The sequence below is a fragment of the Sinocyclocheilus grahami genome, unplaced genomic scaffold (genome assembly GCF_001515645.1).
Source record: "Sinocyclocheilus grahami isolate Dianchi unplaced genomic scaffold, SAMN03320097.WGS_v1.1 scaffold31.1, whole genome shotgun sequence".
NCBI classification, from domain to species: Eukaryota; Metazoa; Chordata; class Actinopteri; order Cypriniformes; family Cyprinidae; genus Sinocyclocheilus; species Sinocyclocheilus grahami.
In genome coordinates, this window is record NW_015505210.1 from 3,197,262 (window position 1) to 3,212,946 (window position 15,685).

Genomic DNA, 15,685 nt, shown 5'->3' on the forward strand with positions numbered 1-15,685 from the left:
AGTCTCTGACCGGCATGGGTGAAATAATTATAATGCTTAAGGTGAGGTACAATTCATATTTCTTCATTAAATTACTTAAGTAATTTGAAAACCTTATGTAAGACGTAATTTCACAAACAGCGTGAGTGCATCACCGCGTGCTCTCTCAAAATGTGCAAATGGCTTTAAATCACATCGCGTCTGCACTATAAGCAAGCTGCACGCTTTGGGAGCTGTTTAAAGAGTTTCGCAGATTCTCTGTTTCTAATTTCAGCTAATTTATTTCCATGCATGACATTATTCAGAGAACTTTGCTCCAAAGAAATGCCCTTAAACTCATAAAAAAGCTGAGCATGAACATGTGTTAAGGCCATCTTGACACATTTAGTATGCTAAATACTGTTAGAACAATAGGAAGAGGATATTTGATGATAATCTATTGTTTCAAGAGGCATAGTGTCTTGGAAGACATTAACACATTAAATGGCTTCTTATCAGGAGTTGGCATCAGCCGTCTTTCCTGTAGTTGACACTAAGAGGCAGATATGATGAAATCCTTATGTCAATGTGGGCTTTTGCAAAAACACACAGCCTACACTACACGTTCTGAGCAAAGATCAAGGACTTTACTAACAAAATGCCCTCTTTCTGACCGAAAAACACAACTAACATGATAAGAGTATGAGCATGCAGCAAATTCTGTCATTCGTAGTCCTATTTCTCAGCACTATGATTCAAAGCGTGCAGGTGGCATCCTTTTTATGACACACGATTTCAGTGCCAGTCAGCTATTATACTAAGTGTGCAAAACCACGCAACAAATGGAAAACAAACAGTCGAGTGTGACGGCAATATGTAAAGCATGACCACATGTTAGAACAATGCATCATTGTGCTATCTTTTGGTAAACCACTGGAAGCTGGCATGTATTTTGATTGCCTTTTTTTGTGCAGACACCTTCAGGGATTATGGTCACACTAATGCATTAATAAACACATATGTTTGTTTTGAAGTCTTGTGGAGGAGAAGGGGGCACTGACCCACTTCTGGCCATAGTCAGGGGAGATGGATTTGGTGAATACAATAGTCAGAGGTGATAACTCTTTGTTCTACTGTTTAGCTACGCAGCCTTTGAATATTACATACCACAGTCTCTTATGACATGCTCAGCGCATGCATCAAATGTCCTCTCTACACTAGGAGAACCGAATGATTTTCATGTAATTTAGTTCCATTAAAGCATCATGAACATGTATTCTGATGTTGGTTCTGTTTATTGACTCAAAAACATACAGCACGACCAGCATATTCTAATTTCTGAATACACAAAATCAAAAAATACACCACAGCCACTGCAGTCCAATTACCAAATGTATCATTCTTATAAGCAGTAAATCAAAAACATACAGAATGGTTTGTGTAGTCTGATTCCTGAATGATTCTTTAAGAAGTACCAGCTCATAGGAATCAAAGCACACAACAAGACCTGAATGAATGACTCTTTTTGAGTTGGTTCTTTTTATTAATTTTTTTTAAAATTCAAAAACATACAGAATGATTCATTAAATCAAGTTCCTTAAAGTGCCCCTATTATGCCTTTTCGAATATTACCTTTCATGCAGTGTGTCATGTAGCTGTATGTGAACAAACTATCTGCAAAGTTGTGAAGCCAACAGTGCACGATAAATAAAGTTATTGTCTATCAAAAAAAAAAGCTTGCAATCACACAAGCGAGTCGTCAGAAATTCAAATCTTATTCTGTTACGGCTCTACATCACAAAGTAACACATTTGTATAATGTCTGCCCACAAACAGTAAAATTTCCGTGTGGTTAACATCATGACATGTCGAGAAGATGCTGTATCCTACGCTGTGAGAGTAAATTTGTTCCATCACATCTTATAATTACCACAAACTTGTTAACACTTGACACTTACTACTAAGAAACGTCCTGCTCCAGTCGTGCTTGCGAATCAGTCTCTTGTCGATCAGCCAGTCCAACCATTTCATCATCAGACTCCGGCTCGAATTGGTAAGGCACAATCGATACCATTTTTTTATGTATTGACAAGTCTCCAGGGCTGTCATTCCGTCATGGCAATGGGCGTTTCGTTTCCGACACGCGCTGTACGCGTTAGACCAATCCAGAGCCAATCTCTCTACGGCTCTGGACCAATCACAAAGGACTGCGCCATCTGACCAATCACAGTAGTGAGGGCTCACGGAAAGGAGGGGTTTAGAGAGACTGATTCTTTGAACTGCTTCGCATGAGTCGTATACTAATCATTTAGAAATTAGGTAAAATTAAATCAATTTTTTGGGAAAACTAATGTGTTTTTTGACATGTTTTAGGAGACTCATAAAACAATATTAGCTACCTTAAAAAGGGCATAACAGGGGCACTTTAATGACTCTCTCAAAAGAACCGGAATCAAAAACATACCATGGGAGCAGTGAATTCTTATTCCTAAATGAATGAGCCGGATCTTTTCTGAATCAAAATACTTTCAGTATGAATCAGTCAGAGCAGTTACATACTTATTCTGAATCTCTTACTATTACGTGGTAATGATGGTTCATATGATAATGTGCAGTAAAAGTAGGGGTGCTCTGACTGATCGGCTACCGATCACTATCGGCCGATAATCACTTTGGGATGATTGATCAGCAGTTTCTAAAAAGGCCGATCTAAAAAAAAAAAAACGATCTCAAGCTGATGACGTGCCTGCCATCAGAGGATTGGCATGACATGCAACAGCACCGTCTCAGTCTCTGTCCGGCATGGGTGAAATAATTATAATGCTTAAGGTGAGGTACAATTCATATTTCTTCATTAAATTACTTAAGTAATTTGAAAACCTTATGTAAGACGTAATTTCACAAACAGCGTGAGTGCATCACCGCGTGCTCTCTCAAAATGTGCAAATGGCTTTAAATCACATCGCGTCTGCACTATAAGCAAGCTGCACGCTGCACAGTTGACACAGGAATTTACACTTGCACAGTCGAGGCAGTGTCGCATCGTCACTAAAGTTTATAAATTGCATTTCTTTTTATTTCTTGCCAGTGTTTAAACGATTCAGCTCTCGCGTGCTCTCCTGGAGACCGTGCGCTCATGCACACTAGCAGCGCGCACACATAACGCAAGGTTCGCATTACTCTGTTTGCACTGCGTATTTTATCCGCGCTCATGTTAACGGATTAAAGCGTTCACAGACTGCATGTGGTTGCGGTCCGGCAGTGCGTTCCATGAGCAGTGTGTCTGCAGCAGTGCAGAGATTGTTTCCGCAATGAGCCTATTTTTTCTGCGATGCAAGCTGTTTGCGGTAAATATGAACATGGATTTACTCGAAAATGTAGTAATTACACCATAAATACATATACTTTAAAGTCTATTGTGTTTCACAGTCAACACATAGGCTATGGCTTTTTGGCTAGGCTTAAAGGAAAAGAGCACTTTTAGATAAACAAGGCAATAATAGAAAATAAAGTGCTTTATGAACGCAGGATTGCTTGTAATAAAGATTTAATGCGAAAGAAAGGCAGTAGTGCTGACTGTTTCTGTCAATGGTAAGTTTTAATTTAGAATGTTTGTGATAATGTAAGAAAAGTAGTTTAAATGTTTTGCCATTTTAAATATATAAATCTAGAAGTAAATGCAAAAGTAAAAAGCATTGAATAATGTGTTTCTTATATTTATTGCATTTAACACGTCTATGAAAGATTGTATTATTGTACTGTGTAAAAAAAAGAATCACAATGCTGAAAAAGCATTTTAAGTAACAATGTTTAAATTTGAAATCAAAATAATGGATAAATGTTGTGTTTGTAGTAAACTGCCACGGATCAGTTGCAGACTCCTGTGTGAAAGCACAGTCAGTGCTGCTTCTGCAACGCTTAAGTTCAAAAATGAAATTCAGGCCCTGAATAAATGTCTAAAAATTTTGATTGGATCATCATTATAAATAATTCTACATGATAAAAAGAAGGCTTTACAAAGATCGGTATCAGTGATCGGTATCAGCAGATACTGCTTTCTATGATCGGTCTCAAAAATCCTGATCGGAGCACCCCTAAGTAAAAGCTAAAAAATATGGGTTCTGTTTGATATTTTATTATTTAATTTATTATATAAATTAATAAAAATAAAACATTGAACATGTGAGAAGCCAATAAAAAGTCTGTATAAATGCACAATTTGACAAACGGTATTAAACTTATTTCTGATTTGTTGAAATCTGAAATTATCATTTGATGACAGAACACTGCAGAAAGCATTGAATTTCATTTTTTCAATTGTTTTCCTCAATCTTTACAAAAAATGGTAATGAAAGCATTAATGAACAGGAATCATTATCTGAATCTAAAAAAGAATCATGAAATTCCTTTTGATTCCCATCCCTACTCACGCTGCTACAAACCCTGCATGACTGACACCTGAAGACCACTCCCTTATCTGACCAAACACTGGGTGTCATGTCCTATACAAAACTCACAAGTCAGGTATCGGGTAAAAGCTTGCTCTCTTTTCACACGATGACACAGGCCATGTCTACTGAGGGATAAGCTTGAGAATATCTGACTGACAGGCTGAATGAGGTGGAAGGGCAGCCACAGATAAGCTCTTATTTGCGGTGCATTGTTGAGTTCTCAGCAGGTGATAAAGTAGAATAGTTCCTGGCCAATCCAATCCGTTCCATTACTTAAGCACACATTCATTCAAGCCTGCATCCCAAGGAACCATTGTGTCAGCATTAGCACCAGGGCAGTACAGCGTAATGGCTCTTTTGACCTAGTGGGGGAGGTTGAGTCCTAGCAAACCCCGAAAAGTTTATTTGTGGTCCCCGCTGTGTAAGCCAAAACAATTAGTAGAGGTCTTTGAACTGCACCAAACAATTAGTCTGGATCAGTCAACTCGAGTCGTTTAGCGGTGTGGGCTGATTGAATTTCCAACCTGACCGGGCTCATTAAATGCTTCAGCGGGTATTTGATTTACACCTGGTCAGGATGTCTTTAACCTTACATGGAGGTTTCAGAATTGAGCTCTTTGATGAAACCTCGTGCTCACAGACCCGGAGAGTTGGAAATTACTGGAGGGAGTAAAAAAATGAGGAAGTGAAGTTATGGTGGATGCCAGAGATGGATCAGCATGCCTCTGGGCCACTGACTCATCAGCCTCACCAAAGCAATCTTTCCCTTCACCTGACACTTAAACATGTTTCTGAATTATGCCCAGAGAGCACCGACAAGTTTTTCAAACCTGAAGGCTGTGTTAAATATGGGCCAGTAATCGCAATAAAGAAGAAAAAAAGCTGTAGTGCAATAAACCTGGAGTAAACAGTAGAGTATGAGCCAATCGTATGTTTGTTTGCATATGAAGTTCCTCCTGAAAGACAGATTGTAAGCGCAGGCGTTTATCAGTTGGGTGCTTAACTGCTTTATGGGACTATTTAAGACAGGCACAGGCACATTAGAGCGGGAAAACAGTAGCTTCTGGGAAGAGAAAAAAGTTATTTCAAGAAGGCAAAATATAACATTTACTTATATTTTATAATATAATAATATTATATAATGTATAAATGAATCCTGACCACAAAACCAGTCTTAAGCCGCTGGGGTATATTTGTAGCAATAGCCAAAAATACATTGCATGGGTCAAAATTATTGATTTTTATTTTATGCCAAAAATCATTAGGATATTAAGTAAAGATCATGTTCCATGAAGATATTTTGTAAATTTCCTTCTGTAAATATATTAAAACGAAATTTTTGATTAGTAAGATACATAGCTAAGAACTTCATTTGGACAACTTTAAAGGTGATTTTTTTCAATATTTAGATTTTTTTGTACACTAAGATTCCAGATTTTCAAATAGTTGTATCTCGGCCAAATATTGTCCCATCCTAACAAACCATACATCAACAGAAAGCTTATTTATTCAGTTTTCAGATGATGTATAAATCTCAATTTCGAAAAATTGACCCTTATGACTTATGAAGTTTTGTGGTCCAGGGTCACATATGTAAATATGATTCTCATAAATTAAAATTACTCGATATTATAAATGTAAATAATTATGAATATGTATAAATATGAAGATAATATGTAAATATAGTATATATATATATATATATATATCAAATATAACAATTAAAAAAGAAATCTGTTTTCTACTGTTTCATTTACTCACATATACATTTATACACACATATATTTTTTTAATTATGTTATATTTTACTTTTATATTATATTTGAATTATATATTATATTTTAATATACTTAAAACATATTAAAAACATTTTTTTTACACATACATTCTATAACATTTTATTAATATTAAATTAATATTAATTGTATTATTCAACAATCTAATAATATTAAAGGGTCATGAAACCCCAGACTACTTTTTCTGAGATTTTAGCAGAGGCGTTTGTGTTGCACATCATAGAAGACAATGTTAGCATCCAATAATTTTAACTGTTGGAGAAAACTGGTTAATTTTAAGCTTTTTTTGAGCTATTTTCATCTTCGGGGTTTAAAATCTACATTGTGTTGACGTCACAATTTGTGACGTGGCAATGGACTAAATAGTACATTGATGACGCATCGGTGTCTATTAAATTATTCATGAGACTGCGTGTTCTTTTCTGATGAGAAGACGCTTTGCTTAATTATTCACAACAGCATGTGTTTGCCATGACAGACATTTCAGAGTCCGTGAGATGACATCGCCGTCAAAAGGCTTATATAAACGCCACAGAATAAGCCTTAAATGTTCTCAGAGGTGCAACAGCGTGTTCATATATATGTTTTCGATGCAGAGTGCAAATGGCTGTGCATTTATTTGTGTTTTTAACTCGATGGGAGCGGAATGAAACTGTCAGAATGCTAAGCTGTGTGTGTGTTGTCTGTCTCCCCTCTTCCGCTCCGCTACGCACCACGCCCACTTTTTTAGCATTTTTTAAAACTGTGGTGAGAACTAACCAGTGCTGAAATGGGGGGTTTCATGACCCTTTAAGTAGACTTTTTAGCCTGAGAACAGTCAGCACAGTAAAAATAAGGACATAAAAGTCAGATACATCCCCACAGGCGCTCTCATCCCCAGATGTACATGAGATGAACAGTTCACACCTGGATGCCAGCTGTCCAGTCTCCTCTAGGTAACATTATGGTCCAAAGTCACGCAGGTTTACCGCCAGGGCAAGGCTGCCAACATGAGCTCACTGTAGGGGCTTGACATTTTGAGAAAACGCACAGCTGCACATCTCCACCTGCCCCCTGGTCAGAGCTGTTGGTCTGTGACGTGTACATGCATGCCTGTATTTGTGTGCTTTTGCCAGAAATGATTCAGGGTGACTTAATTTCTCAGTACAAACCTCAACTCACCCACATAAAATAAATTTCTTATACATGTGTACATATGCACAGAAACGCAACCATGCAGGTAGCTTATTGCAGCTTCTCAGACAGGATACAACAAGTACTGTGTCTTTCAACATGATTTTGCACCTCCCAGAGCTGAGACCGTGGCCTATAAATGATCTAGATTTTGCCATTTGTGCGCAAACACATCTTGGCATAAGCAGGCCGCGGCACGTACACTTTTCATATGTGCTAAGTACAGTGCATTAGCGCGTCACCCTGTCCTTACATGACCAAAACACACTATAATGCAAAAGACTGAGCAAGGTACAAAGAGCTAAAAGTATCTGATTTACATTGATATTTGCTTATTCAGTCAAAAAGATGTGGGAAAAATCAAAGTTAAAGTTAAAATCAATGCACTGCCTGTTCGCTTTGCCTTACACTTTAAGACTTGCCATCTCAAAACATGTTCATTTAACCACAGTGGCGGTAATAATTAAAATGGATGTCGATCAAAACTCCCTCTTCAGGAATTATATTAAAGGCGGCAATCAATCAAGCTTCAGATTCAATTTTAAAGTAATCAGCATTTGCCAGTTGTTCCCCTGATCAATTGTAATCTAATGACAATTTTGACCTTAAATGTGGCTGTTTGTTATTGCCGGTCTCCAGTGCCCCCCTCCTCTCTGCTCTTTCAAGACAGGGGGAGCTGGGTTTGTTGGGGTGGTTCCAACTCGGATATATCCATTATTCCAAACAATAAAGACTATATTTCTGTCTGTTTTATTAACGAATATTGCTGAGCTCGAGCAGACTGGCCAATCGATCATTTTAAGAGCTTGGGTGAAGTCTGAAAGCTGTGGAGTCTTTTTCTCGAAGGATAAGAGTCTATTACGGACTTTGGTGATTTATCTGATGTGATATTCAAATAACTTTGACTCCACATTAACAAATAAAACAAGAAAGCAAGGCTAAATTCAGTCATAACTAAAGCACAGTGTCAGATGCCCAATGTTTCCACATAAAGGGAGGAGATGTTAGAGTCCGGTTTGTGGAGTCAGTTGTCTAAGAGCAAAAACAAGATATTGGGATCAATTATCATATAAAGACTATATTTCTGTCTGTTTTATTAACGAATATTGCTGAGCTCGAGCAGACTGGCCAATCGATAATTTTAAGAGCTTGGGTGAAGTCTGAAAGCTGTGGAGTCTTTTTCTCGAAGGATAAGAGTCTATTACGGACTTTGGTGATTTATCTGATGTGATATTCAAATAACTTTGACTCCACATTAACAAATAAAACAAGAAAGCAAGGCTAAATTCAGTCATAACTAAAGCACAGTGTCCACATAATGTTTCCACATAAAGGGAGGAGATGTTAGAGTCCGGTTTGTGGAGTCAGTTGTCTAAGAGCAAAAACAAGATATTGGGATCAATTATCAAGCCTTTTTACAATGTAATTGTTTTATGACACTGCATCAATTGCCCCTTTATGGGATAAGACAGACTCTGCATAATAGGGCTGGGTTTTGACTAGGGCTGTGCGATATGGAAAAAAAAAACTATTGCGATTTCTTTGATCAATTTTGCGATTTCGACTTTAATCATGATTTTGACACACACAGACATGCTTTACAGTCATAAATGCATTCAGTGTGAATTTGAAACATATTTCCAAAAGAAAACCAATTAGAGCTTTATCAAAAAGCTGTAACATGTCTCTAGAACAGGCATAAGGCAAAATAATCACTAAGTAAAGGTGTAACAAAATGTCTCTAGAATAGACATATGGCAGAAACATTTTTAATTAAAATCCCGTGTCCAGGGATTTTTTTTTGCCATGCATTGGTCATACAGCTCTTTGTGGCGTTGCCTCAATTGTTGAACTAGATTTGTTGCGCCAAGTTCACACATACTCCGTCTGCAGTGCGTATACAGTATGTGAATGCGGTGCAGAAGCAGAAATTTCCGTGCCAATCCATGTTATTTTTTACTGCGAATAATGCGCTGTCACTTTCAGAAATAGATTCCGTGTGGAAACGATCGCAGCATGACTGCTTCAGACGCACCGCTCCTGGAGCGCACTGCCGGACTGCAATCGCGTGCAGTGTGAACGCTCTGATCCGTTAACATGGGCGCGGAAAAAATACACACCACAGACGGAGTGTGTGAACCTGGCCTTATGTTTGTATGCCCGCCCGGTCTGTTCTGTTCTCGTGCTCCATTTAGGCGTGCTGCATTCTGATTGGTTCGGATAGCATACTGCGGGAGGCCGGGGGCACGGAAAAATCGTGCTATAAAGTGATTTAGAAATCGCGCACGCTCAAATCACGATTTTATGACGATTTCGATTAATCGCACAGCCCTAATTTTGACACAAATTTCACAATTTGATTACATTATCCTTCACAAGCTTGTAATTCGATTAGATTCTGATTTCGATTAGATTAGATTCAATAACAATTATTTTGGATATATATCAGGTACAGGACATGGCAAATTTATGCTGTAAAATATTCCTGAGAGTCAATAATATGGAAGGTTGAAATTTGCTGATTTGTATACAAACACTTAAAATATACTCAAAGTTGTTGTAATATTAAAGTTATAATACTAACTTTAACTTTAAAGGGGTCATATGATGCTGCTAAAAAGAACATTATTTTGTGTATTTGGTGTAATGAAATGTTTATGCGGTTTAAGGTAAAAAAAACATTATTTTCCACATACTGTACATTATTGTTTCTTCTCTATGCCCCGCCTTTCTGAAACGCGTCGATTTTTACAAAGCTCATCGGTCTGATAAGCGAGGTGTGCTCTGATTGACCAGCTATCCAGTGCGTTGTGATTGGCCGAATACCTCAAGCGTGTGACGGAAATGTTACGCCCCTTACCATACTGTGATGCCCTGTGTCCCGGCGCAACAAGACAAAAACAATAAAACCCATTACAAACGAGGCATTTGTTGCATCCAGTGGGGACATAATTACTGATTATAATGACTTATCAACCCTCTACATTGCGACTAAATCTTCACTCTGGCGACTAAATGATGTCTAATATTAGCCAATTGCTAATAAATTCTCAGATTTTACTCGCCAGTGTGTGAGTTGGAGGCTAAGTATAAGTTTAGCTCAGATATATTTTCACTCGCCGAACACTCTCTGACTGGGCGCATCAGAGTTTCACTCTCTGCCAAGCGATCTGTGCTGTTTTTCAGTTCATCTGAATGGATGTGCGACGCACAACATACCGTAAACTCTAGTGTGAAGGCGCACGACTCGCCGTCGCTTTTAGTACAGGGAAATTTTTTTGTAACCTTGGCCAGATCTGTGCCTTGCCACAATTCTGTCTCTGAGCTCTTCAGGCAGTTCCTTTGACCTCATGATTCTCATTTGCTCTGACATGCACTGTGAGCTGTAAGGTCTTATATAGACAGGTGTGTGGCTTTCCTAATCAAGTCCAATCAGTATAATCAAACACAGCTGGACTCAAATGAAGATGTAGAACCATCTCAAGGATGATCAGAAGAAATGGACAGCACCTGAGTTAAATATATGAGTGTCACAGCAAAGGGTCTGAATACTTAGGACCATGTGATATTTCAGTTTTTCTTTTTTAATAAATCTGCAAAAATGTCAACAATTCTGTGTTTTTCTGTCAATATGGGGTGCTGTGTGTACATTAACGAGGAAAAAAAATTAACTTAAATGATTTTAGCAAATGGCTGCAATATAACAAAGAGTGAAAAATTTAAGGGGGTCTGAATACTTTCCGTACCCACTGTATGTATACATTTATCAGTCTGGCGAGTAAACAAAAAAATGTACTAGCCAATGGCGATTCAATTGCCAAGGTGTTCGTAGAGGGCTGCTTATACTGCCTTTTTACGCATTGCGTATCGCGCTGCGTAAACATAAAACCATGTCTGGAGAAACGACAAACAACAAGTGCTACTCTACTCTGCTCAAAACATGCATTTGAATCGTCAGTGGCAAATTCTTTAAATACAAAAAATGTACTTACAGTCTGTGAGTCAGAACAGCCGGCATTGTTGTCTACTCTACCAGGATCAGGAAACAGTCCTCCATAAAATGCGCTGGACACATCTGAATATTTGGTTTAAACCGTTCCGGAACAGTGTTGTAAATACAACTTAACCACTGATTTCTAGTCGTGTCCTCTTTTGGAAGACCAAACAAAGTAGTTTCGTGCTGCCGCTTCTAACCGAGGTGCTACAGCGATCTGTCACTCCACATTAAACAGCGCCAAAACGGCATTTAATATTTGAATATTGTAATAAAATGGACAGAATTTGGAATCTGAGACTTTGTATCATATCAAAAGTAACAGATCACAAAGCTTATTGCAATTTAGCGGATGGGAGGCACGCTAAAATGACATGAATTAACATAAACAAGAAAAAATATTCATTTAAAATATGAAATAAATGTCATAAAAACCATTACATTTAACTTTCTCATGCATGTCAACACATTGTTACAACACTCATTTTATGTTTTAAAACAAATTATAAGTAAACTGTTTGTGTTTCTTGAAAATTATTGCTTCAATTAATTTTTTGCCAGATAGAACCTTATAATTCTAAGCGAAAAGTGTTTTTTTTAGAATTAGAAGGTTCTATCTGCATTTGACCCATTCCAGAAATCCCCATTTACAAATTTGAGAGGATTTTGATATTGTACATTTAGAATACATTTAGGGTCCCTGTCATTTTCATGTTTTAAAGAAACTTCTTCCCCATCTAATTTTTGCTATATGGAATGCAAAAACTTTGAAGCTCAATATCTCAAAACTGCTCAGAACGCAGATAGAACCTTATAATTCCAAGGTGACGTACTGTAATGAACGTAACTTTTTAATAAGCAGGGGAAATTCGCTGACTTGTTAGGTGATGTTTTCTCATTAAATTTGTACCAATATGGCGGTGCAGTGGCTTCACATTCATGACGTCATGAGAAATCAAGTTCTCTATTATAGATCAGTGGTCATAACACACTCAGACACACACCCAAAACAAACAAATGCACATGCACACATTCACACACTTATGGATAAAAACTGTATTGAAAACAGGCACACATCCCTTTCAAAAGATGTTCAGACCTTTCAAACATTTCTTCGAAGATGCCTAGGGAAATATCTTCCAACTGACTTGTTACTTTAAAAGCCATTTAAGATATTATTAATGAAAACTGATAGAAACACAGCTGACTTTGAGCATATGTTTGGATCAAGGATCCACAGAATGAAAATATTTAAAATGTCTTGAGTGCTTCAGTCTGCAGATCTTCTGCTGTAATAAATGACTGAGTGCACTTTGTGAGTTTGGCCAGATAAATGGCACTGTTCAGGGCACTGAAACAACTACACCAGACTGGAGAGCTGTGTGACTCTGAGACGAGGCCAGCCACTCCGGTCTGGCCCATATTAATTGCTAAAGCAACCAGTACAAAGACTGTTAGAGACAGTTGAAGAACACCTGCTGAGTAGTGATCTGGGCTTCCCCACTATATTGACTCTGATAAGACAACACGCAAGCAAACAGAATAATGCAGAGAACGGGCAGCATGAGTAAAACTTGTCAAACAAGCCTTCACATGAACCTCAAGCAAATCTAGGTTTCCTATCAAAGAAAATTATCTGCTATCAGCTATCTGCATATCTACACATCAATATGATTACCAAATACACTAGATTGCAAATATTAGCTGATTGTTATGCAATAAAAAGTTTGAGTGAACAAGAAAAACAAGCAATGGAGGGACATGATATGGAGCTGTCGGGCTCTGATATAAATATACATTTTCAGATTAATTGTGATCTTATTTTAAATCTATGACACTGAGTTTATGACTGAAGTGCTCAAGAGTTTATTGATTTATATATATATTTTTTTACATACTGACATTGTAAGGGTTTTACACAAGAAATAACATTTAAAATTTGCTTAATTTCACAGAGCAGAGAGTTCTGAGTTGTGTTGATTTTTACATTTGTTAAATAAGCAGCATAGTTGAACTGCTGTTAATTTTTTTAATAAATGTACCAAATAAATGTTTTTTCATAATGTACCTTTTCTGTAAATTACAGAATCCGCTGAGAGAACTCCTTTCATGTGCAAGCAAAATTAACATTTAAACTGAAATAAACCAAAATGAATCAGAATCAAATTGAATCAAAATCAGACTCAAATTAATATTTTCCAGTTAATTATGTGCATCATCCAGGTATCTGAAGTGCAGTTCTTTATGGAATTTTCAGTGTGCACACACTAATTCCTCTATTTATGTAAAAAAAAAAAAAAAACATAGATTTGTGCATAACTACACAATTCAGGGAACACCTTAAATTTGTATTGATACCTAGCTTTATCTTTGAGTTTGTTCCATAGCTTTGGACCATTTTTTCCATTCACATACTGTGCGCTATGCTGTCCAGCTTTAGTAGTTCTCGAACATCTGGACATCTCTGTATACTCTGTCTTTACATATTCAAAACATGTGTCTTACTATTCAGATCTGAGCCATGTACCACTATGCTGTGTACTGAACTCTGGGAAGTAATAGCCCTGCATTATCGACGGGCCCTAAGGGAGTCGTCAGCAGTTAAATTTGTGTCATTTATTGATCGGCATGATTTACCGATTGATCCAACGAATGGTGATGGTTAAGTAAAAAAGATGAGGAGGGTCAGTGATTTATGATGTTCAGAGGATAAAGACAAGCAATTAGGCTGACAAGAAGTCAAATTTTGATGGGCAACATTTTGAAAGGGTCAGCAAATATCCTGTTAGCTAAAACTGACTGGAGAACATGCATGATTTGGTTGAAACCTCTTACCTGGTTGAAGTTTTTCTCTTCTGATCCTGGAAAGTGACTGAGCTTCCTTGTGTATCCCTTCTGCATGAAATCCCTGAAGAAGTTATTGATGTCTGTGATGGAGATTAGGCAAACGGCAGAGCTGGCCGTGGGCTCCGGTGAGTCGGGTTTGCTTCGGGCAAAGGCAGCAAACAGCACATCCTCTCCTTCTTTCAGGCCCATCTCCTGCTGAAAGTCATAGCCGACTTTGGCCACATGCGCAGCCTGGAGAACATTGAAAACCACCTGAACCGAGCGCTTCTTTCTTCTTCGCTCAGAGTAAATGCACTCGAAGGGCATTTCAACGTAGCGCAAGATCTCAGGATCTGAAGAGCACATGCGTATGATTCTCGTGTGGAAGGCATTTAAGCTGCCACCTTCTCGTTGGACAGTGAGAAAATACACGTATGGGCCGCTCTGGAAGGAGTAGACGTAGCGCAGCGGGTAGTTCCCATGCAGCCCTGGGGCCAAGTCCATGTAGGATTGTTCAGAAAAGAATTCAAAGCCGTCTTGAGTCTCTCGCATCTTCCTAACAGAGATGGTGTGGTGGAGACGCGGCACGGTCGAGTCAAGTGGCTCAGAGTTTGCAACGAAGAACCTCACAACGCCGCTGCTCATCACGTTAAGGATCTGAGTGCCCGAAGGACCTGCCAGGCAGTCTGGGCAACCGTGGCTGCTGTCTTTGTTCTTCTTCGAATACATGCAAGTAATTTCTGCATCCAGGGGTCCATCCTCTAACAGGTAACGACGGCAGATGCCATTCCCAACTGAACCACAGCTGAAGAGCTCAAGATCATAGAAAGTCTCCACCAATAGGGCCATATTGGTGTTGTTCATGTTGAGGGGTTTGTTTTTGCAACCACTGCATGGATCTGGTGCACTGCAGTCTTGACCCTCATGAACTGGTCCGGTATTATATTCATGTATCTTCTTGAGGTCTTTCGACAGGGCGTAAAGTTTGTCGACAGCACCTACATACACAGTTCCATTGAATTCCAACAGCTTCTGTATGGGAGTGTCAGACACAAAGTGAGGGAGGTCATAGGTCACAGAGAGGTCGAGTTTGGAGCTTTCTATTGGTTCCTCACATTGACTATTCAAGCCCCACCACAGCGTCTGAAGGATGATGAGGATGGAAATAGCTGCAGAATATTGAATTCTCATCTTTGTTCTTCTGCAGAGTAAAAAGACAACATTTATTTAGCATATTAACCATGTAAACTTTGATATATGAAATAATGGTCAGAATTTTTTTCTTTTTCAAATGGAACAGTTTATTGAACCTTTAGACAATATTAAAAAAAAACTTTGCATAAGTGCTTTATGTTTCGTATCATATTTCATACACCATGCTTTTATGGCTCATATTATAGTGAGAATATGGAGCTCATACTTGGGGAGCAAAAAAATTTTTTATTCAGATGCCCAAACTGAGCAAAAATATGCTATTTATTGCAGCT

At 38.2% G+C, this 15,685-nt stretch overlaps 1 protein-coding gene across 4 annotated transcripts in view; it reads right to left on the bottom strand.

The window, feature by feature from the left end:
* Nucleotides 1-15,685, bottom strand: part of met (MET proto-oncogene, receptor tyrosine kinase) — a 56,579-nt gene that overhangs the window by 38,819 nt on the left and 2,075 nt on the right. For all 4 annotated transcript variants that reach the window (XM_016261272.1, XM_016261258.1, XM_016261265.1 and 1 more), the window contains exon 2: nucleotides 14,208-15,399. In XM_016261272.1, coding sequence (XP_016116758.1) covers nucleotides 14,208-15,389 — 1,182 coding nt within the window. In that variant the 5' untranslated portion in view covers nucleotides 15,390-15,399. The remainder of the gene's footprint in view (nucleotides 1-14,207; nucleotides 15,400-15,685) is intronic.